This window comes from Ranitomeya imitator, chromosome 8 (assembly GCF_032444005.1).
Source record: "Ranitomeya imitator isolate aRanImi1 chromosome 8, aRanImi1.pri, whole genome shotgun sequence".
Lineage (NCBI taxonomy): Eukaryota > Metazoa > Chordata > Amphibia > Anura > Dendrobatidae > Ranitomeya > Ranitomeya imitator.
The window spans coordinates 144,900,974-144,924,286 of record NC_091289.1 but is presented as its reverse complement, the minus strand read 5'-3'; the positions used below and the strand labels follow the sequence as shown (position 1 = coordinate 144,924,286).

At 44.9% G+C, this 23,313-nt stretch overlaps 1 protein-coding gene across 1 annotated transcript in view; it reads right to left on the bottom strand.

Annotated features, from left to right (window-relative positions):
• Positions 1-4,194: 4,194 nt before the first annotated feature.
• LOC138648036 (calcium-activated chloride channel regulator 1-like) overlaps positions 4,195-23,313 on the bottom strand; it is a 71,193-nt gene continuing 52,074 nt past the window's right edge. The window contains exon 14 of the mRNA XM_069737506.1: positions 4,195-7,017. Coding sequence (XP_069593607.1) covers positions 5,795-7,017 — 1,223 coding nt within the window. The 3' untranslated portion in view covers positions 4,195-5,794. The remainder of the gene's footprint in view (positions 7,018-23,313) is intronic.

Sequence of the window (23,313 nt, the reverse complement as noted above, 5' to 3'; positions counted from 1 at the left end):
TTTTGGCTTACAAATACTGATGTAAAATACTGACCAAATACTGCTAGTGTGACAGCAGCCATATAGCGATATGTTATTTTGTAATATACAATTGCTGCATGTTTATGTTTATTACTGCTTTATCTTCATAAGATTATTTTGAGATTATGTATTATCACTTACTATAATGATTATATACAAGGTAATATAAAGAGGTAAGATTCTGCAATACTTTCATTCTACAATTGTGTGAAATAGTGTTTGCCCCGTCCCGATTTCCTTTTTTTTTTGCATGTATGTCACACTTAAATGCTTCAGATCACAAAACAAAATTTAAATTTTAGACAAATATAACACAAGTAAGCACAAAATGCAGTTTTTAAATTAAGGTCCTTATTATTAACAGGAAAAGAAATCCAAAAATACAGGGCCCCGTGTGAAAAATTGATTGCCCTCTAAACCAAATAACTGGTTGGATGTCCCTTAGATGCAAAAACTGCAATCAAACATATGCAATAACTGGTAATGAGTCTTTGACAATATTCTGGAGGAATTTTAACTCATCCTTGCAGAATTGTTGTAATTCAGCCATATTGGAGGGTTTCTGAGCATGAACCGCCTTTTTAAGCCACAGAATCTCAATTGGATTAAGGTCATGGCTTTGACAAGGCCACTCCCAAGTCTTAATTTTGTTTTTCCTAAATCATTCAGAGGTGGACCTTCTGGATCATAGCTCTGCTGCATAACCCAAGTGCTCTTCAGCTTGAGGTCACAAACAGATGGACAGACATTCTCCTTCATGATTTTTTTGATAAACAGCAGAATTCATGGTTTTATTTACCAGAGCAAGCCTTCCAGGTCCTGAAGCAGCAAAACAGCCCCAGATCATCACACTACCACCACTACCACCACCATATTTCACTCGTGGGCACATTAGGGCCTCCCACAAAAATTAGACAGCCCACATGAATGTAAAGTTCAATAACAGGAAATTTTTATTGGTAACAAAGCTTAGAAAAAATTCTCAACTCATAATACACAACCAATCATATATAAAAAGAACCTCCGATCCAAATAAGCAGGTCACATATGAACATATAAAGCTACCTATAACGCCAATTTACAACTGACCACTAAATGGTTAATTAACCTGAAGCATAGCGTTTGGTAAAGGCAAAAGAGACAATGAGGAATCACTATATAAAGTGCTGTCTGCTTACATATATAACCTAGCCTAGCCTAAAGATGTGGGGGTTAAAGAGGCTATTCATTAGTATTACGGAATAAACTCCTAAAATATAACACTAAGTGCCCCGCTATAGTTACCACCAATAACACCGATATTGGGCAGGTACTGTGTGGCTACAGGAGACCTCAAAGCATATTTACCAAGTATGAAAGTCCTGGGACCTGCTGAATCCCCTACGCACGTTTTGAATGAATTCTTCTTCCGGAAACAGCTGTCTGTGGATGGATACCATGTTTTGGCATAGGTGGTTTTCCTTTTGGATGCTGCCCTTCCCATGGTTGTTCCTTCCTGGTGAAAGACCTGGCTATTTATTGCTTGCGTTGAGAAACACGTGATGGTGTCTCCGCAGCTTTTCTACATGCATTTGCATATTTCCCATAAGGGATGGGGGCAGTGTTCTGGATTACTGCGTTGAGAAACACGTGATGGTGTCTTCGCGGTGTTGGATGTTTTGATCTCCCCGAGGTCATTCATCCTTATGTTTATAGTCCTTTTACCAGGCACTGCTCCTAATAGCCAGTTTCCTACTCCACACTGATGAGGGGCAAATACCCCGAAACAGCTGTCTGTGGATGGATACCATGTTTTGGCATAGGTGGTGTTCCTTTTGGATGCTGCCCTTCCCGTGGTTGTTCCTTCCCGGTGAAAGACCTGGCTATTTATTGCTTGCGTTGAGAAACACGTGATGGTGTCTCCGTGCCTTCTCTACATGCATTGGGGCAGAGTTCTGTGTTGCCTTGCTTGCGCTCTCTATGCGGTATCGCGGCCCTGTGACACAACAGGGTTTGCTTCCTTCATACCCGGTGAAGCTAACCCGTGTGTGTACTCACATTATACCCCAATATAGTCCGTCATTACCAAGCAGCGGGTGTCTTAGCTGAACTGTGGACCCTGGACTGCGAACGCACCTTATATCATCTCTAATTATTATTTGGCGCGTTCTGCCAGTCCTAACACGCCCATTCCACTAAAGCCATAGTCTCCTGTAAAAAAAACAAACAAAAAACCCAATGATATCCCTCACCTGTCTGTTCTTTTGTCAAACGCCATAATCCACTCTTGGGGAAAAACAGTTTTCCACCTGGACTGTGCCAAGATGTGACCATCCAGTGTGAGAGCCATTGGTGAATGAGATGCTGCAAGCTCATCCTCAGTGACTAGCGGTGATGTCATTGAGGTTACTGAAGGACACTGAAGTGATAAAAAGGTCTTATGGTGCAGCGTTGGGTTCACCACAGTTCACAGTGATAAATTTCTCCTGGTGAACTCACCACTGCATCGTAAGACTTTTTCCCACTGTGCTAGCGGTGATCTCAATATTTCTAATCCAAATACTCCATTCACAAATAAATGACAAAAAATAACCCTCTAAGTTGAGTTTAAACTTTGTGCCATTTCTTTTAAAAGCAAATTTGATTTGAAGTACACCACAGAGACCAGTCAAAAATCTAGGCTCTAGAGAATAAAAGTGAAAATCTAAAGGTGAGTTCACAATCCAGATTTGTCTGGGATTTTCATTGCAGAATCAGTACTGTGCATGTGCAGGTGGTTCCTGGCTTGACGCACAGTAGATCATCAAGTTTTAACTGTATCTGTTTGGTTTTGGATTATCACTGAAAATTTCACACCTTGACTTATCCTAAAGGGGTTGTTTATTTCTAGACAAGCTATGCTTAATCGCTTATACTCATATCCCGTAGTGGCGCCGATTCAGTGATGTTGGCACTGCTTTTCCCAGTTGGTGATGTGACATTGTGTTACAAGACCGCTGCAGCCAATCAGCACATGCTGACTGGTTGCAGCCTGTACTATTTCATCAGGGTAGACATCTGCTCTGATGGAATATTCACTGTCACCAGACGTGTCCATGATGCATCTTCTGATGCCATGTCGCTCACGCTAGAATGTTTGGGTATCTCAAGCTGTGTCAAGTGTTAAATATTAATTATCGACTTATTATTACACTCAATTCTGTACTTAGCCTTGTGGAAGGTTTCGCTGACAATACATTTGCTATGCCTGTATATTTAGCTCAGAGTAAAAGTTAACACCATATAGAGAGAACACGTGCTCTATGGGACATATATATCCACGGCTCATGGGGGGGTCACTTAGTGGCTTCTTCTTCACTCTTTACAGACTTCAGACTCCAAACAGACGAAATGAACAGCTGGTAACCATGTGCTTCATGATGACTTCTACCATACTCCATGACAGAGACAGGCGCCATTTACCATTCAGAATCTCAGGATGGGGAACAAACTTTGATATGGACAAATGGACAATCTCTTTGTAACTATTTCACCTATTTTATGTTTTGCTGAAATGATGCTTTTTGATGGACAATCCAATAAACCACTACATTTTTTTATGAGAAATATCATGACATTTTTCTTTAGAGTATCGCATCTGGTAAAGAGTCTTAATTAAATAAATGTGCGAAATAAGCATATTTAACAGTCAGGACTTGATACATTCATGGGGCAGGGATGATTCTGCACATGCGTGCAGGAAGATCACGGCACACATCATGGCGTCAAGTTACCATGACTTCCTTGTGCGTGCACATCTACCTCCAGGCCCCATGAAAGCCGGAAGTTCAGCACAGCATGAGAGGCTCGGGGAATGCAGCATGAGTGGGGCGGGGGGGATCAGAAGATGTGAGTAAGACCACATTTTCTTTTTTTTACATATTACAGGTATTATACTCTGCAGTCTGGAGAGACCCCATAGCATAATAAGGGATATTAAATTTGCGGTGAATTTGAATTTTGCCTGATCTTCTCATTTTTAATAGTATAATTTTTTTCAGGTACACAAAACATCCGTATATCTCAGTAAGGAATTGAACACATCCCGAGGTGCAGCAGAGACCTCATGCACCTACGATATATACGGTAGCAGCCTTGTAGCAAATTTAGCCATGGATACAGTCAGGTATTGCATATATGCATTAGTGGCATGTTGTGGGTCTCTTAGGTAAAATTTTTATTGGTATAATTAATGTAATAACAATAATAATAATAATAATATCATAACTCCTAATTATGTTAGACAGTAAAGAGTTCCTTTATGTGCACCCACACTAGAATAGTGCATCTAAAGCCTGGGCATTTGGGCAGTTTATTGCTCGATCATCACTAATTGTACGCGTAATATAAAACAGGAAATAATAGTTGACAAGAGAGGCATATGCTTCATATGGAAGAACAAAAATGTGCTTGATATTTTAAAAAAAATCTCATTTAATCCTTTTTTGTTTCCAAAGGTTGAGTATTTTTACACATTTCTGACTATACTGGTAGTGTGTATTTTGCTATAGTCTAAAGTGATCAGATATCATTTTAATATGTGACATTATATCCAAGAGCACTGCTTTAAGGCAGTATTGTAGACTTCGGTCAGCTTGTTACAGATGTCCAGAGGACATCACTCACATCAGTCCATGTGTCTGATGTGACTTATGAGAAATGGTTTGAGGTACACAGTAGAGGATGGGTCAATAATTTATATTTACAAGTCATGTTAAGTATAGAAAAGCTACTTTTCTAAATTTGGAAAATATTTTTTTGTGATATTAGGTAAATAAGGGTTTTTGTTTTCCAGACACAATACCACTCTTGTACATGGACTATATTTTGCATAGTCCCATTCTCTTAATGGCTACTGTTGTTTCAACAAACTTTGCACAATTTGATAGTGTGGGTGAACATAAGAAACTTTGTAATATATTATATGGGAAAAAGATGTTTATTTTCATGCTTATGAGCCATTTCTTCCACTCCCCACCCTGCCTCCTGAAAAAAAACAACAACTCCAAGGCATCTTGATCAAAGCAAGACAGATTCCCAGCACAGTGAGATGTTAGATTATACAGCATATTGAGGTCTATTTATTCAGAAGGGAATGGGAAGAGTAGTGAGAAACAGTCAGCGCAGTAAGAGATCAGGCAGACATGGGCAGTTCATGCTGCATCATCTAGCAAATTTATTTTACTTCAGCGCTGGACTCACAGTCACACAGCTTAGTACTGCTGTATAATATTTAGTATGCTGCTGATGTTGTTTCTGTCTCTGTGCTACATAGAACAATCAGGAATCCATTTCTCTGTGTCTTCTGTATAGATTCTGTGCATCACAGCAGCTATTCTGTACCCACCAGCTCAGAGAGAAATGAAAATTAAAGATAGAGCTGGCAGGAGGTAAAACTGATGAAAGATGAAGGATACATGTTGTAACAAAGCCAGAAATAGCATTTTTTCTTATGCGCACAAACAGCTTTTTCTGAATCGTTATCTGACATGACAGGAAGACTTTATTTGATGCCCAGTAGCAATACCATGCCCAGTAGCAATGCTGTTCTAACTAATTACTAATTAAATATCTTTTCTCTCTAAAATCCCAAATATCCCTTCTAGGTTATTGATAGTGAACACTGAGCACATACCAGGGTACTGAGTCTTCTACTGAAAATTATTGGAAGGGTGACATACATATTACTGCTTCGAATTTTTAAAACTCATATAATTTAATGAATTTAGACTGTATTTATGGATTATTACTATTACTACGCTAGTGTGGATGTGAATGAAGCACTTGTGGATTTTTTTACACAGTAGATGGAAACACATATTATGATACAGATTACAAGTGCTGCAACACACACAACCACTACTACAATGGTTACATTTATATTAGAAGCAGAAGAACCTGTGTTTGTGACTGGTGGGGAAATGCTACTTGTATTGTTAGAGGTCAGCTTGCTGGTAACAGTTACTGTGTCACTGATTTTGGGGGTAGTGCTGCCAGCCGTGAAGTCTGTTAGCGGTAAAGAGGTGTCAGTCGTTGTGCCGGTGTTTTTATTTGGGGGTTCTGTAAAGAGAGTTGGAGGAACTGTCCCAATCAAAGTCGACAGTGTGGAAGAAATGGTAGCATCAGTATTGTCAGTTGCCATCAAACTAGTAGTTGGTGATATTGATTCACTAGTGGTGGGTGGCAAAGTGTCATCAGATGATGGTTTTACGGTTACAGATGGCACAGACTTGCTCAAAACAGACAATGTTTCATCTGTCGGGAGCATAGTGCTATATTCTGAGGTGAGAGTTTTGACATCTGACTCTGTGCTATGAGTTGGTTGGTAAATACCAGTAGTTGGTGTTATTGTGCTTCCAATTGGTGGCAAGTTTGTTTCAGTCAAGGTCAAGTTATCATTGGGAGATGAGGATATACTTACAAGAGTTTGGAAACTGCCTGTATAATTAGGTACAGTACCGTTGGGAGTGTCAACATCAGGTGTGTCTGTACTGCTAACTGTTGGATTAGAGTAGTCAGTGGGTATAATACGACTACTACGTAATGATGAACTGGTCTCCACCCTAGTTGGTTGTATAGTGAAGTATACATCTGTAGTGATGGTCTCAGTAGAGCGTAACTTGTCACTGGTTGGTGTGCTCGCGCTATTTTCTGTAGTGGTTTGAGGTGGTGGTAAAGAGGTGCCAGTGTGTGTGGTTTCAAATAGGACAGTAGAAGATTCTGAAGTTATGTTGGTCAAGAATTTCGTCTGTGCTATGTTTGAAATATCTGACTCTTGGTTGTCCTTATTAATGGCAGTCAAAGCAAAATAAAGCACAGTTTCATTTTCTCCAATCATAATTCCAGGTTCAAAAGTGAATTTTTCACGGGATCCAAACAGTTGCGGGGTGATGCTGGAGATATCAACCGCACTTGAGCTTTTAAAGTTGTCCCTCAGATCTCTTAGCTTTGTGCTCACTCGCAGGTCATATCGTAAAGCTGAAAAAGAAACATGATGACACTTAGGTCATTTAAGAATCTATGAGCTGTAATTAAAACTTTACCACCACAATATCCTATCGACGTTTGATCTTAGTTTCCAGAAAATATCAGTATCACAACACGTGAGTATGTGTATATAGACTGATCTAGAAGGGTTCATGTTTTTCCTCTCTGTTCTACATTTTGTTTCGTAGTAACCAGTCTTATAGTCTCGTATTCAAGGTTTCATACTTGGTCTAATACTTTCTTATCTCACATGCAATGTTCTGGGTCTGCGAAAACTGTAATGGGTACATGATAAATAAAAGTTATCCTAAAATGTGGCGGCTAGGGTTGAGCGAAACGGGTCGTTCATTTTCAAAAGTCGCCGACTTTTGGCAAAGTCGGGTTTCATGAAACCCGATCCGACCCCTGTGCGGGGTCGGCCATGCGGTACGCGACTTTCGCGCCAAAGTCGCGTTTCAATGACGCGAAAAGCGCCATTTCTCAGCCAATGAAGGTAAACGCAGAGTGTGGGCAGCGTGATGACATAGGTCCTGGTCCCCACCATCTTAGAGAAGGGCATTGCAGTGATTGGCTTGCTGTCTGCGGCGTCACAGGGGCTATAAAGGGGCGTTCCCGCCGACCGCCATGTTACTGCTGCTGATCTGAGCTTAGGGAGAGGTTGCTGCCGCTTCGTCAGAAGCAGGGATAGCGTTAGGCAGGGTCCATTAACCACAAAACCGCTTGTGCTGTAGCGATTTCCACTGCCCAACACCACCTTCGGTGTGCAGGGACAGTGGAAGCTACATTTTTTTTTTTTTCCCCCCTCAGCGCTGTAGCTCATTGGGCTGCCCTAGAAGGCTCCCTGATAGCTGCATTGCTGTGTGTACGCCGCTGTGCAAACCAACTGCTTTTTTCAAAGCACAAATCCTCTTGTTCCTTCCTTTCTGCACAGCTATCTTTTTGGTTTGTACACACTTTTAATTTAATTTGTGCATCAGTCCACTCCTTATTGCTGCCTGCCATACCTGGCTGAGATTACTGCAGGGAGACAGTAATTGAAGGACACTCCCTGTTTTTTTTTTTTTTTTTTGTGGGAGATTAAGATTGACATTTCTGCTAGAGTGCCATCCCTGTCTGTGTCATCTCTCACTCAGTGGGCCATAGAAAGCCTATTTATTTTTTTGCTTGATTTGGGTTATAAAATCTACCTGAAAAAATCACTACATCAATCAGTGGGAGAAAAATATTGGCCTCAGGGCTTGTGTGCCACTCTTGACTCCTGTGTGCATCATCACTCACTCAGTGGGCCATAGAAAGCCCATTTTTTTTTTTTTTTTGCTTTATTTGGGTTCTAAATTCTACCTGAAAAAATCAATAAATCAATCAGTGGGAGATTAAAGGGAACCTGTCACCTGAATTTGGCGGGACTGGTTTTGGGTCATATGGGCGGAGTTTTCGGGTGTTTGATTCACCCTTTCCTTACCCGCTGGCTGCATGCTGGCTGCAATATTGGATTGAAGTTCATTCTCTGTCCTCCATAGTACATGGCTGCACAAGGCAAGATTGCTTTGCGCAGGCGTGTACTATGGAGGACAGAGAATGAACTTCAATCCAATATTGCAGCCAGCATGCAGCCAGCGGGTAAGGAAAGGGTGAATCAAACACCCGAAAACTCCGCCCATATGACCCAAAACCAGTCCCGCCAAATTCAGGTGACAGAGTCCCTTTAATATTGGCCTTTGGGCTTGTGTGCCAGTCCTAAGCGTGCCATCTCTCTCTCTCAGATAGTGGGCCATAGAAAGCCTATTTATTTATTTATTTTTTTAATGGGTTTATAAATTTTCCCTGGAAAAAAAAAAAAAAGTGGGAGATTAATATTGGCCTCTGGGCTTGTGTGCCAGTCCTGAGCGTGCCATCTCTCTCACAAATAGTGGGCCATAGAAAGCCTATTTATTTTATTTTTTTTGGTTTTATAAATTCTCCCTTAAAAAAAAAGGGAGATTAATATTGGCCTTTGGGCTTGTGTGCCAGTCCTAAGCGTGCCATCTCTCTCTCTCAGATAGTGGGCCATAGAAAGCCTATTTATTTTTTATTTTTTTTAATGGGTTTATAAATTTTCCCTGGAAAAAAAAAAAAAAAGTGGGAGATTAATATTGGCCTCTGGGCTTGTGTGCCAGTCCTGAGCGTGCCATCTCTCTCACAAATAGTGGGCCATAGAAAGCCTATTTATTTATTTTTTTTTGGTTTTATAAATTCTCCCTTAAAAAAAAAGGGAGATTAATATTGGCCTTTGGGCTTGTGTGCCAGTCCTAAGCGTGCCATCTCTCTCTGTCTCTCAGATAGTGGGCCATAGAAAGCCTATTTATTTATTTTTTTATTGGGTTTATAAATTTTCCCTGGAACAAAAAAAAAAAAGTGGGAGATAAATATTGGCCTCTGGGCTTGTGTGCCACTCCTGACTCCTGTGTGCGTCATCTCTCACTCAGTGGGCCATAGAAAGCCTTTTTTTGTTTTATTTGTTTTCTAAATTCTCCCTGAAAAAATCATTTTATTTTCTTTGGTTTCTAAATTCTTCCTGAAAAAATCATTTTATTCTATTTTTTTTTTTTCCTAAAGTCTCCCTTAAAAAAAAAAAAAAATCAAATCAGTGGGAGATTAATATTTACATTTGTGCTTCAGTGACAGTCCTGCGTGTGTGGCATCTCTCTCATTTGTTGCCACCAACAACAGAGTGTGTAACATTGTGCCTGATTTTCGTTGTGGTCTCACTCACCTGTAAAGGGGTAGCTAAATCATACTGAAGTTATAGCTCACCGTGTAATTTGTGTGACAGCAACAAATACCGTTAGTTTGTTTACGTTTTTAAAACAATGAGGAAGTATGGTGGAAGAGGTCGTGGCCGGGGGCGTTCATTGTCAGCTGGTAATGAGGGTAGTGGTAGTGGTGGAGCATCAGGTGGTCGTGGGAAAAAAAATATTGCACCTAAGTCTGGAGCTGTGGAGCCAGGTTCGTCGTCTGGCTACACAAGGCCTCGAACGCTCCCTTTTCTGGGAGTAGGAAAACCGCTTTTAAAGCCGGAGCAGCAAGAGCAAGTTTTGGCTTATCTTGCTGACTCAGCCTCTAGCTCTTTTGCCTCCTCTCGTGAAACTGGTAAATGTCAAAGCAGCGCGTCGTTAGTGGATGTTCACGGTCAGGGACAAGTCGCTTCCTTGTCCTCTTCAGCAAAAACAACAACAGAGAAGAATGCAGCAGGCGACACAACGGGTTACTCCATGGAGCTCTTTACACATACCGTCCCTGGCTTAGAAAGTGAAGCAGTTAACAGTCCATGCCCATTACAAGTTGAATCTGACATGGAGTGCACTGATGCACAGCCACAGCCAGACTACTATGCTGGTCCTTTGACTCAGACCACAACATTGCCCTCGCAGGGTGCTGATCAAGAATCAGACCCTGATGAGACTATGTTGCCCCATCACGAACGCTATACCACCGACCGACACGGTGACACAGACGAAGTTGCACACGAGCTACAAGAAGAGGTAATAGATGACCCAGTTCTTGACCCCGATTGGCAGCCATTGGGGGAACAGGGTGCAGGCGGCAGCAGTTCTGAAGCGGAGGAGGAGGGGCCGCAGCAGGCATCAACATCGCAACAGGTTCCATCTGCCGGGCCCGTATCTTGCCCAAAACGCGTGGCAAAGCCAAAACCTGTTGGAGGACAGCGTGGCCATCCGGTTAAAGCTCAGTCTGCAATGCCTGAAAAGGTATCCGATGCTAGAAAGAGTGCAGTCTGGCATTTTTTTAAACAACATCCAATTGATCAGCGCAAAGTCATCTGTCAAAAATGTTCAACTACCTTAAGCAGAGGACAGAATCTGAAAAGTCTCAATACAAGTTGCATGCATAGACATTTAACCACCATGCATTTGCAAGCCTGGACTAACTACCAAACGTCCCTTAAGGTTGTAGCACCCTCGGCCAATGAAGCTAGTCAGCAACGCAACATCCCTTCCGGCAGTGTAGGGCCACCATTTTCCGCACCACCTGCAGTATCTGTGCAGGTTTCTTTGCCAGGCCAAAGCAGTCAGGGTCAGGGAATCACCAGTTTCGTAGTAGGAAACACTGCATCTAGGGCACCGGTGGCAACAATACCATCTCCCACCGTCTCTCAGTCTGCCATGTCCACCGGCACCCCCGCTAGTTCCACGATCTCCAGCTCTCCAGTCCAGCTCACCCTACATGAGACTATGGTTAGAAAAAGGAAGTACTTAGCCTCGCATCCGCGTACACAGGGTTTGAACGCACACATAGCTAGACTAATCTCGTTAGAGATGATGCCCTACCGGTTAGTTGAAAGCGAAGCTTTCAAAGCCCTGATGGACTACGCTGTACCACGCTACGAGCTACCCAGTCGACACTTTTTTTCCAGAAAAGCCATCCCAGCCCTCCACCAGCATGTTAAAGAGCGCATCGTCCATGCACTCAGGCAATCTGTGAGCACAAAGGTGCACCTGACAACAGATGCATGGACCAGTAGGCATGGCCAGGGACGTTACGTGTCCATCACGGCACACTGGGTAAATGTGGTGGATGCAGGGTCCACAGGGGACAGCAAGTTTGGGACAGTTCTGCCTAGCCCACGGTCTAGGAAACAATTGGCTGTAGCCGTTCGCACCCCCTCCTCCTCCTCTTCGTCCTCCTGCAGAAGCGAGAGCTCGTCCACAGACCGCAGTCGCACAACCACTCCATCCACAGCTGCCACTGTTGCACACCAGGTCTCCCATTATGGGGCAGCTACTGGCAAACGTCAGCAGGCTGTATTGGCTATGAAGTGTTTGGGCGACAACAGACACACCGCGGAAGTTCTGTCCGAGTTCTTGCAGAAAGAAACGCAGTCGTGGCTGGGCACTGTAGATCTTGAGGCAGGCAAGGTAGTGAGTGATAACGGAAGGAATTTCATGGCTGCCATCTCCCTTTCCCAACTGAAACACATTCCTTGCCTGGCTCACACCTTAAACCTGGTGGTGCAGTGCTTCCTGAAAAGTTATCCGGGGTTATCCGACCTGCTCCTCAAAGTGCGTGGACTTTGCTCACATATCCGCCGTTCGCCCGTACACTCCAGCCGTATGCAGACCTATCAGCGTTCTTTGAACCTTCCCCAGCATCGCCTAATCATAGACGTTGCAACAAGGTGGAACTCAACACTGCACATGCTTCAGAGACTGTGTGAACAGAGGCGGGCTGTTATGTTTTTGTGGGAGGATACACATACACGGGCAGGCAGTAGGATGGCAGACATGGAGTTGTCAGGTGTGCAGTGGTCGAAGATTCAAGACATGTGCCAAGTCCTTCAGTGTTTTGAGGAATGCACACGGCTGGTTAGTGCAGACAACGCCATAATAAGCATGAGCATCCCCCTAATGTGTCTGCTGATGCAAAGTTTGACGCACATAAAGGATCAGGCGTCTGCAGCTGAGGAAGAGGAAAGCCTTGATGACAGTCAGCCATTGTCTGGCCAGGGCAGTGTACAGGACGAGGTAGCGGGCGAAGAGGAGGAGGAGGACGAGGAGGATGATGGGGATGATTATATTTTTAATGAGGAAGCTTTTCCGGGGCCACTGGAAATTGGTGGCGCGGCAAGGCCGGGTTCTGGTTTTTTGAGGGACACAAGTGACGTAGATTTGCCTGAAACTGCCCCTCAACCAAGCACAACCGCAGATTTGAGAACTGGAACTTTGGCCCACATGGCGGATTATGCCTTACGTATCCTCAAAAGGGACACACGCATAACTAAAATGATGAATGATGACGATTACTGGTTGGCCTGCCTCCTTGATCCTCGCTATAAAGGCAAATTGCAAAATATAATGCCACATGAGAACTTGGAACTAATATTAGCAACCAAACAATCAACTCTTGTTGACCGTTTGCTTCTGGCATTCCCTGCACACAGCGCCCGTGATCATTCTCACACGAGCTGCAGGGGCCAGCAGACCAGAGGAGTTAGAGGGGCAGAAATCAGAAGTGGCGTTGGCCAGAGGGGTTTTCTGACCAGGTTGTGGAGTGATTTTGCTATGACCGCAGACAGGACAGGTACTGCAGCATCAATTCAAAGTGACAGGAGACAACATTTGTCCAGTATGGTTACAAACTATTTTTCATCCCTTATCGATGTTCTCCCTCAACCGTCATTCCCATTTGATTACTGGGCATCAAAATTAGACACCTGGCCAGAATTGGCAGAATATGCATTGCAGGAGCTTGCTTGCCCGGCAGCTAGTGTCCTATCAGAAAGAGTATTCAGTGCTGCAGGTTCAATACTAACAGAAAAAAGGACTCGTCTGGCTACCCAAAATGTAGATGATCTAACCTTCATTAAAATGAACCACAACTGGATTTCGAAATCTTTTGCCCCACCTTGCCCGGCTGACACCTAGCTTTCCTATGAAAAGGTCTTGCCTGTGGACTATTCTGAATGCCTTTTCCAATCTCGTAATTTTCTGCACCTGATTGTCCAGCATACGACATGTTTACACCTCACTAAATGGCCAAACTCCCCACACGGGGCCGTGGTATCGACACTTGGCGACAGCACCCGTGAGAGTGCAGTTTGTCTGAAGAGGTGGGTGAGCCCGCTTTTGGTCGACGGCACTGCCACTGGGTCCCTCCTAGTACAATAAAGTGTCTCTGGCGGTGGTGGCGCGCACCCAACGTCAGACACACCGTTGTAATATGAGGGGCCCTGGGCCTGTACCGCCGGCCACAAGACAGTTTCCCCCCACCCCAGCTCAAACAGTGCTCTACCACTTGCAAAATTATCTCACAGCTCCACCAATGTTTAGTTCATGCGCTGACATCCTTCAATGCCTGCCACTGACAATACCATTGTATTGACATTTTTGTTATGTTAGGCCTTCGATGCCTGTCTGTGGTCACTCCTTCCACTAGGCCTCCACTGACCACACCACTGCTGCCCGTGTACCCCTGTAACCAATTTAAAATTGCCTACAGCCATGTGTTATTATTTTAGGCCTTCGATGCCTGTCTGCGGTGACTCCTTCCACTAGGCCTCCACTGACCACACCACTGCTGCCCGTGTACCCCTGGAACCAATTTAAAATTGCCTACAGCCATGTGTTATTATTTTAGGCCTTCGATGCCTGTCTGCGGTGACTCCTTCCACTAGGCCTCCACTGACCACACCACTGCTGCCCGTGTACCCCTGTAACCAATTTAAAATTGCCTACAGCCATGTGTTATTATTTTAGGCCTTCGATGCCTGTCTGCGGTGACTCCTTCCACTAGGCCTCCACTGACCACACCACTGCTGCCCGTGTACCCCTGTAACCAATTTAAAATTGCCTACAGCCATGTGTTATTATTTTAGGCCTTCGATGCCTGTCTGCGGTGACTCCTTCCACTAGGCCTCCACTGACCACACCACTGCTGCCCGTGTACCCCTGGAACCAATTTAAAATTGCCTACAGCCATGTGTTATTATTTTAGGCCTTCGATGCCTGTCTGCGGTCACTCCTTCCACTAGGCCTCCACTGACCACACCACTGCTGCCCGTGTACCCCTGGAACCAACATCAGAAAATATAAAAATAAGTATTTTGCTTATAAAAAAGAAAATACTGGAGAGATATCAAATGCAGACATTTTAACATTAAAAACAAACACATACAACAAAAATCTGGTACAGTACTAAAAATGGCCACCAGCTACAATAACTTTCTCCTGCAAGTAGTTAACTGAAAGGTTTTTTCAATTTTAAGCACAGATATGGCATCCACCGAGTGTTGTCCTGTCGCGTCTTCTTTATATTATTGCCAAGAAGATGCAAAACAATGAAAATAATAAAATCATTATTTACCAAAAAAATAGAGTAAGTCAAAACCACATTGCAAATAAACATTCATTACAAATAAAGAAGCAGGGCGCGTCCGAGGGTGAGTATATACCTAATAAGAATATAATCACCCTCGGACGCGCCCTGCTTCTTTCCGACAGCCTTCCTTCCTAAGAATCAGCCCTTCCGTGGTGTAGAGAGAGGGTTTGTTACACTCCAAGGTGTTCCCCAGGTTGCCTTTCCTGAGCTTCGATCTTCCGGCTCTCGTTTAGTAGTTGTTGGAAACTACGCTGCATTAGGCCTACAAATTGGGTATGGGGTGTAGAGAGATGGTGTGTTACACTCCAAGGTGTTCCCCAGGTTTCCTCTCCATTGCTTCGATCTTCCGGCTCTCGTTTAGTAGTTGTTGGAAACTACGCTGCATTAGGCCTACAAATTGGGTATGGGGTGTAGAGAGATGGTGTGTTACACTCCAGGGTGTTCCCCAGGTTTCCTCTCCATTGCTTCGATCTTCCGGCTCTCGTTTAGTAGTTGTTGGAAACTACGCTGCATTAGGCCTACAAATTGGGTATGGGGTGTAGAGAGATGGTGTGTTCCACTGTAGAGAGATGGTGTGTTCCACTCCAAGGTGTTCCCCAGGTTTCCTCGCCAATGCTTCGATCATCATGCTCTCGTTTAGTAGTTGTTGGAAACTACGCTGCATTAGGCCTACAAATTGGGTATGGGGTGTAGAGAGATGGTGTGTTCCACTCCAAGGTGTTCCCCAGGTTTCCTCGCCAATGCTTTGATCATCATGCTCTCGTTTAGTAGTTGTTGGAAACTACGCTGCATTAGACCTACAAATTGGGTATGGGGTGTAGAGAGATGGTGTGTTCCACTCCAAGGTGTTCTCCAGGTTGCCTTTCCTGAACTTCTATCTTCAGGCTCTCATTAAATTGTGGTTAAACGGAACAACTGCATTTGGCGTACTAGTTGGTTTGGGGCCTACTATCGGTGTCTGCCGCTCCTTGCTGTTCTCCTGGTTTCCTGTCCTGAAATTCCGTTTTCAGGCGCTCGTTAAGTAGTTGTTAATGTTAGACTGCATTTGGCCTACTAGTTGGGTTGGGGCCTACTATCGGTGTCTGCCACTCCTTGCTGTTCTCCTCCACTGAACAAAGCTGTGCCGCCTGTTTACTACTGTTGCCAATTTTGAACTGCATTTCGACTACTTACTGATTTGGGCCTACTCTCTGTGTCAGCCTCTCATTCCAGTTGTCCTCCACTGCAATGCCCCCTGATTAGTCCTGTGTTACCAATTTTGAACTGCATTTAGCCCACTTTATTCTTTGGGCCTATATCTGTGTTTCCTCCTCATCCTGCCCATTGCCCAGCCAGTGATAGATGAGTCTGCTGGTACATTGACCCATAACGCAACATTTCCCGTGCACGCTACACTGCAAGATTGTGACCCTGCTGAAAGTCAGGTCCCCCTTCCCGCATACCATACCACCTTACACGGGGACAAACAGGAAGGTGCAGATGAAAGTGCAGGTTCCTTCATCAGGTGGGGGGAGGAATACTAGTTGGCGACGTCACTGGCACAGGGCCTCTCATGGTACGCAAAAGTGTTGCTGCCGGTGGGAGGCGCCCCCGCCGTGCAAACACACCGCTGTACTTTGAGGGGCCCTGTGCCAGTGCCAATGCCAACGAGTGGGCCCCCCCTGCTTGCTCAGGTTCACAGCACTTGCAAAGTTGAAATACTTATCTCTCCCTGCTCCACTGCCGTGACGTGGTCCAGATTTCCTGGGCCCACTAATTACTTGAACCAGCCCTACCCACCACAACTTTAGCCAAATGACCCCCAATTTCAAATGCCTTCCAATTATTATAAGGTAAATTACGCTTGACAAGCTTCATTAAGAAGAATGGATGGTTTTGACATTAAAATGGGCACTCTAGGTGTTTTCCTGGCCCCCACTCACTGCCGACTATGCTGCCCCATTGACTTGCATTGGGTTTCGTGTTTCGGTCGATCCCGACTTTACGTCATAATCGGCCGATTTCACTCGACCCGACTTTTGAGATAGTCGGGTTTCGCGAAACCCGGCTCGACTCTAAAAAGGTCAAGGTCGCTCAACTCTAGTGGCGGCAGGTAGATATTTCCAAATGGGAATTACATTGTCTGTAAATGGTATATGAAGAAGTATTCACAGAAAAATAAACAGAATCGGATTGCTCACAAGTGTGCATTTTCATTTCTCCGATAGCTCATTATTTGGAGGGGCTAGAGTCTCAATTCGACCTCACTGGTGATCATTAGTGATGAGCAAATATACTCATTACTCGAGATTTCCCGAGCACGCTCGGGTGACCTCCGAGTGTTTTTTAGTGCTCGGAGATTTAAATTTCATCTCCACAGCTGAATTATTTACATCTGTTAGCCAGCGTAAGTACATGTGGGGGTTGCCTGGTTGCTAGGGAATTCCAACATGTACTTATGCTGGCTAAGGCTGGGTTCCCATTGCGTTATGGGACCGCGTTAAACGGACAGCGTTGCACGGCGAAATTAACGCCGTGCAACGCGGCCGTTAACGTGCCCATTCACGCTAATGGGAACGCGCTTCACTAGCGTGTGCCATGTTCGGCACGCGCTAGCGACGCGCCGGTGATTCCTGGCGCGCCGCGGACGCTGCTTGCAGCGTCCGAGGCGCGCCCGCGGTCCGTTCCCCGCTCTCGCAGATCGGGGATCTGCGAGAGTGGGGACGTTACCGCGACCCCGACCGCAGCCCCATAGAAAACATTGCGTTAGCGCAATCCGCTAACGCTAGCGCTAAACGGATTGCAATAACGCAATGTGACCCTAGCCTAACAGATGTAAATCATTCAGCTGAGGTGATGAAAACTAAATCTTCGAGCACTAAAAAATACTCGGAGGACCCCCGAGTGTGCTCGGAAAATCACGAGCAACGAGTATATTCACTCATCACTAGTGATCATGTAATCTGACTTTGGGTCAGAGCAAATCAGGTACAGCAAAACAAATTGAAATATTTTAAGGACGGGACATTTTGTCATTCAAAAGAATTGAAACTACTCTGCTTCTGGTAGAAAGGATGGCAATTTGGTGTTATCTCCCTCTATCAAATGTATCCTAGTTAGTGATGGGCGAGTATACTCTTTGCTCGGGTTTTCCCGAGCATGCTTGGGTGGTCTCCGAGTATTTTGGCGTGCTCGGAGATCTAGTTTTCGTCGCCTCAGCTGCATGATTTGCAGCTGCTGGACAGGTTGAATACATGTGGAAATTCCCTAACAAACAGGCAACCCCCACATGTATTCAGGCTGTCTAGCAGTCACAAATCATGCAGCTGACACGATGAATACTAAATCTCCAAGCACGCCAAAATACTCAGAGGACACCCGAGCGTGCTCAGGAAAACCCGAGCAACGAGTATACTCACTCATCATTAATCCTAGTGTGACCTTTTCCGATGAGGCTATATGTAAATCACAAGGCAGCATGAGGAAATAGCTTTTTATATTTGGAAACCTAAGAAAATAATTTACTAAGTACTTGTGTTTTTTTTATTTTATGTCCCAAGAGAGAGTAGATTTCAATGTCTGGCAACAAGTCCTTCATTTAACTAATTCCTTAACAGAAGCGGAAAAATTGCTTCCACATTGCCTTTGGCCACGCCATGTCTAAATCACGTCTAAGCCAATGAGGTCTTGGATATTTGACCTCTTTCTGTGTAGCATGGACATATCATGTGCATCCCTAATATTTGATGATAGAATGTGAATTGGTATAGGGCATATGAATTCTACAAACTGTACTAAGGCTGTCCATTATTTGTATGCACCAAGAAAAGTCCCAGAGAATTAAAATCTATACATAGACAAAAAATGGATGCTTTTTGTTAGGGCTAGCGGAACACACCAAATATTTAGAAAAATAAAGTAAAGTGCGTTCGCAGCCCGGGGTCCACCGTGCAGAGATGTAACCTGCTGCTAAGTAATGACGGAGTATATGGCGGTACAATATGGATTCACACACGGGTTAACTTCACCCAGTATGAAGAAAGCGAACCCTGTTGCATCATAGGGCCGCAGCACTGTACCAAGAGCGCAAGCAAGGGTGTCACAGAACTCTAATCCCGAGTCTAGGGGTAGAGTACAACTAGACCTCTTGCGCTCGACAACTGGGGTGTCAGCGTAACCAAAATAATAATTTAGATGCACGAGAGTGCGTGCGGTGCCGCTCTGGCGGATGCCACTAACCACCCAGGCTTTGGTAAGGAAAGTGCTGTGAAAGCGCACGGTGCCGCACTGGCGGTCACAGCAATCTGACGCTGTATTGTGTGTTACGTGCTGATGGCTAAGTCAGGCGCTAGATAGCAATCATCCACCTTACGCGAGCAGTCATACACAAGGGAGGGGATAATTAACGAACAACTTTCACACATCAACACACACACACGTTTACAAGTGTACACTAGCGCATGGCCGTGCGGTCATACGAACCTTATATAGCTGAAGCATGCACAGGACCTTCCCAGATGGACCAATGGGAGGCTGCAACAGAAGTTGAGCACCTTCAGGACCTTCCTGGAGGACCAATGGGAATTGCTGCAGTATCTGAGCGTGTGACCTTTGATCTCCAACGAGAGATCTTGCCCTGGGCATGCTCAGAAGGGGAAAAGCAGGACTTAGTCCCAAAAGCATCTGCTCGCCGCTGCCCAGCACTGGCTTCAATGGCAGAAGCTGGGAAGGCAGCAGTAACCCTTTGCACAGAGTGAGACTGAGCAAGACGCTGGGACTGACGTCTCCCCTGAGCAGGCTCCACTGCGGCTGGAGAAGAATGGGAGACTGCAGCAGACATGGTTCGAGATTCCCTCTGTGCAGAGGTGGGAACTCGATCGCTAACATTTTTGATCTCTATTCGGATGGTACATGTTGATGATACCATAGAAAAAAAATCGCTCAGAGTTTCATCCAGACAGATTGGACAATTTTCTTTCTTTCTTTTCACCCATGTGCAGTCACTAAGCAATCTGCGTTTTACAGCTCAGCTATTAATTATTTACAAAGCCATATATAGTTTCCTATGTTACAGAATTTCAATTTATTCATAAAGAATGGGTACTATACTTAGGCTTCATAAGGCATCCGATTTTTTTTATGCACCTGTAGAATTGAATGGGTGAGTCTCATCTGATTCATGGAAGAAACTAGGGAATGCGGCAATTTTGTTTCACACGCAGATTCGATAAGTGAAAAAAATTGACGAACATTAGTTCTTGTGCTGTCCATTTTGTTTCACAGTCATCACTTGGACTGAAAATACAGTCATGTGAATGAGCCTTATGAGTGAGTGTTTAATACTGCCACAGCAAGCTACATAATAGCACTGGCTTTTCTATGAAACAGCCTGGTGTCGTTATCCATCCTGTAGAGTTGCAGGGTTCTCATCAACAGTCTTCTCAATTACTATTACTCTGTGGTAACGAAACTCTTTACTGACAGGCATCAACATATGTATTTTCTCTGGTGTGGCAATCTAGCTGTCCCTTGTGGCTAGGGCAGCTAACCCTTGTTTGTTGGGTAAATGCACCCTTCACTCAACAGAATAAGCTTGTTTGCTCCCCTCTGTGGTGGCAGTGTGGTCTACAGTGTTGGTTCTCCCAAGGTTGATGGATTCCCAAACACAGATAAAACTATGCAGTAATAGTAATGGATCATACTTTTTTGAGACCCCCTTTATTTCTCTGGAGTGGCACACCAAGCCACAAGTAGCAAATACTACTGACCCCCACTACATGCCACTAGTGATGAGCGAGTATACTCGTTCCTCGGGTTTTCCCGAGCACGCTCGGTTGATCTCCAAGTATTTGTTAGCGCTCGGAGATTTAGTTTTTGTCACTGTAGCTGCATAATTTACAGCTGCTGGACAGCCTGAATACATGTGGGAATTCCCTAACAAACAGGCAACCCCCACATGTACTCAGGCTGGCTAGCAGCTGTAAATCATGTAGCTGCAGGGACGAAAACTAAATCTCCGAGCACTAACAAATACTCGGAGACCACCCGAGCGTGCTCGGGAGAACCTGAGCAATGAGTATACTCACTCATCACTACTAGCCACCTATGACCCAAGTTCAACAGTTCTCCCTCCTCCTGCCAGTCTTTCTTTCTGCATTTGTATGATCTCTACTTGTAGCAAATTTAATTATTTTATAGTCTGTCACTTAGTCTGGGTATGCATTGTAATTATTACTCAATGCTGTCCCCTAACCCAGCTGTCTCAAGAGGCATATATTATATTACCTCTTATAGGATACTGTGCAAACCTCTTTCCTAATGAGCGGAACTTCAGCCCTTTGAACTAACAGTGGCAATTATTAACTGTAACAATTATCTGAGTGAGGTGAGGCTGCCATAAGATTATCACTACTTACTTGCATCACTTATGCAGCATTTTTCCAAGTATTGCACCATATATAGCATATTCACCATACCTGAGTTGCTGCACCCCACATTACAATAGAAGCACTAAACAATATATAAGCTAGTTTATATAGTACGATAAGCAATTTTAGATAACAGCAGTTCCTGGCTAGTAATCTGCAGCAAAGGAAGAACAATATATAAAGTATGTTGGATACATGCAATATAGCATAGGACATAAGATGTCATGTGTCATTTACACACATCAACAAGGCAACTTTTGTAACCTGGTGGGTACTCTATTGACCAAGTTGGCCAACAGTCCTCAAATTTTTCAACATGTTGGCAGACTCATTTTAAACCCACTTACATGGAAATTGATTCCAACAGGTAAAGTCTTCCTAATGAAAATCTTCAACAAGGAACATTCTCATTGTATTGTGATTATCCACATCAGTAACACCTACTATATGTACCTGCCTATGAGTTGGGACCCCCTGTTAGGGCTAGCAGAACCCACCAAATAATAAAGAGGTAGAGATGAGGTGCGCTCACAGCCCGGGGTCCACCGTGCAGAGATGGTACCTGCTGCTGAGTAATGGCGGATGGACGCTTACTCACACGTGGGTTTAGACCTCACCCAGTGTGAAAGGGAGCGATCTCTCTTGCTTCACAGAGTCGCCTAAATAAATGCTGTGCCCTGTTAACAGTCACAGGGTGCAGCTGAAGACGCTAGTGGGATCCCTGAGATTCACCCCCACTAAGCTGATGCCTGGTCTCACTCTGACCCTCAGTGGCTTTTGAGCCCACACCTGAGGACGCCCTGAGTCAGCAGCTGAGACCCAGCGGGAGTTCCCACCCTACAGTGACCGATTGTCAGGATAAAGGATTACTGCACAGATCGTTCTCTGGTGTGAAATAGCACTGTTAGGCGCTAGGTAGCTCCTCCAATCAAGAGCAGTCAACAACTCTAGGAAGGGGAATGATTCGGAGCTTTCATCCATCAACAGGAATACATCCAAACACACATGGAAATAGATTTATACTAGTGCATGGCCGAGCGGCCATGCGAACCTTTTATAGTAGTAGCACTTTGGGACCTTCCTGATGGTCCAATAGGAGTTGCAACAGGACCTGAGCATGTGGCCCCCGACCTCCAATGGGAGATCTTCCCATGTGCATGCTCAGTATGGGAAAAGCAGGACTTAGATCCTGAAACATCTGCTCACTGCTGATCAATTCTGGCTACAAAGGCAGAACCTGGAAAGGCAGCAGTAACCAAGTGCACAGTATCAGCTTGAGCCAGACACTGGGACCGACGTCTCAGCAGAGCAGGCTCCACTATGGCTGGAAGAGAATGGGAGACCGCAGCGGACATGGTTCGAGCTTCCCCCTGTTCAGCGGTGGCAACTCGACTCCTAACATTACCCCCTCCTTAATCCTCGCTACGTTCAAAGGCTGCAATGAGCAGCAGAGCCTGAATGTGCTCCACAGGTTCCCAGGTTCTGTCCTCTGGGCCGTAACCCTTCCAGTCCACCAGATAGTATTTTTTGCCACGTACCACCTTGCACCTGAAGATAGAGTTCACCTCATACTCGTCCGTGGACAAACCCGATGTCCTGGGAGATTACTCGGAGAACTGGGACATATAGACGGGCTTTAAGAGGGATACATGCAAGGTGTCAGTGATACCCAGGCGCGGAGGAAGAGCCAAACGGTAGACCACAGGGTTAACCTGTTCCAGAATCTTGAAAGGACGTATGTAGCGAGGTGCAAACTTAGTGGACTCAACTTGCAGCCTGATGTTACAGGTGGAGAGCTACACTAAGTCGCCAGGAGCAAAGGTCGGAGTGGGGCGCCGGTGTGCATCAGCAGAAACCATTATTCTCTCCTTGGAGGCCCGGATGGCATCCTGTGTGCGGTCCCAAATGTCACGTGCTTCCATCGCCCAGTCTGCCACCCTAGAGTCGGTGAATGACACAGGCATGGGCACAGGGACACGCGAATGCTGGCCATAATTAAGGAGGAATG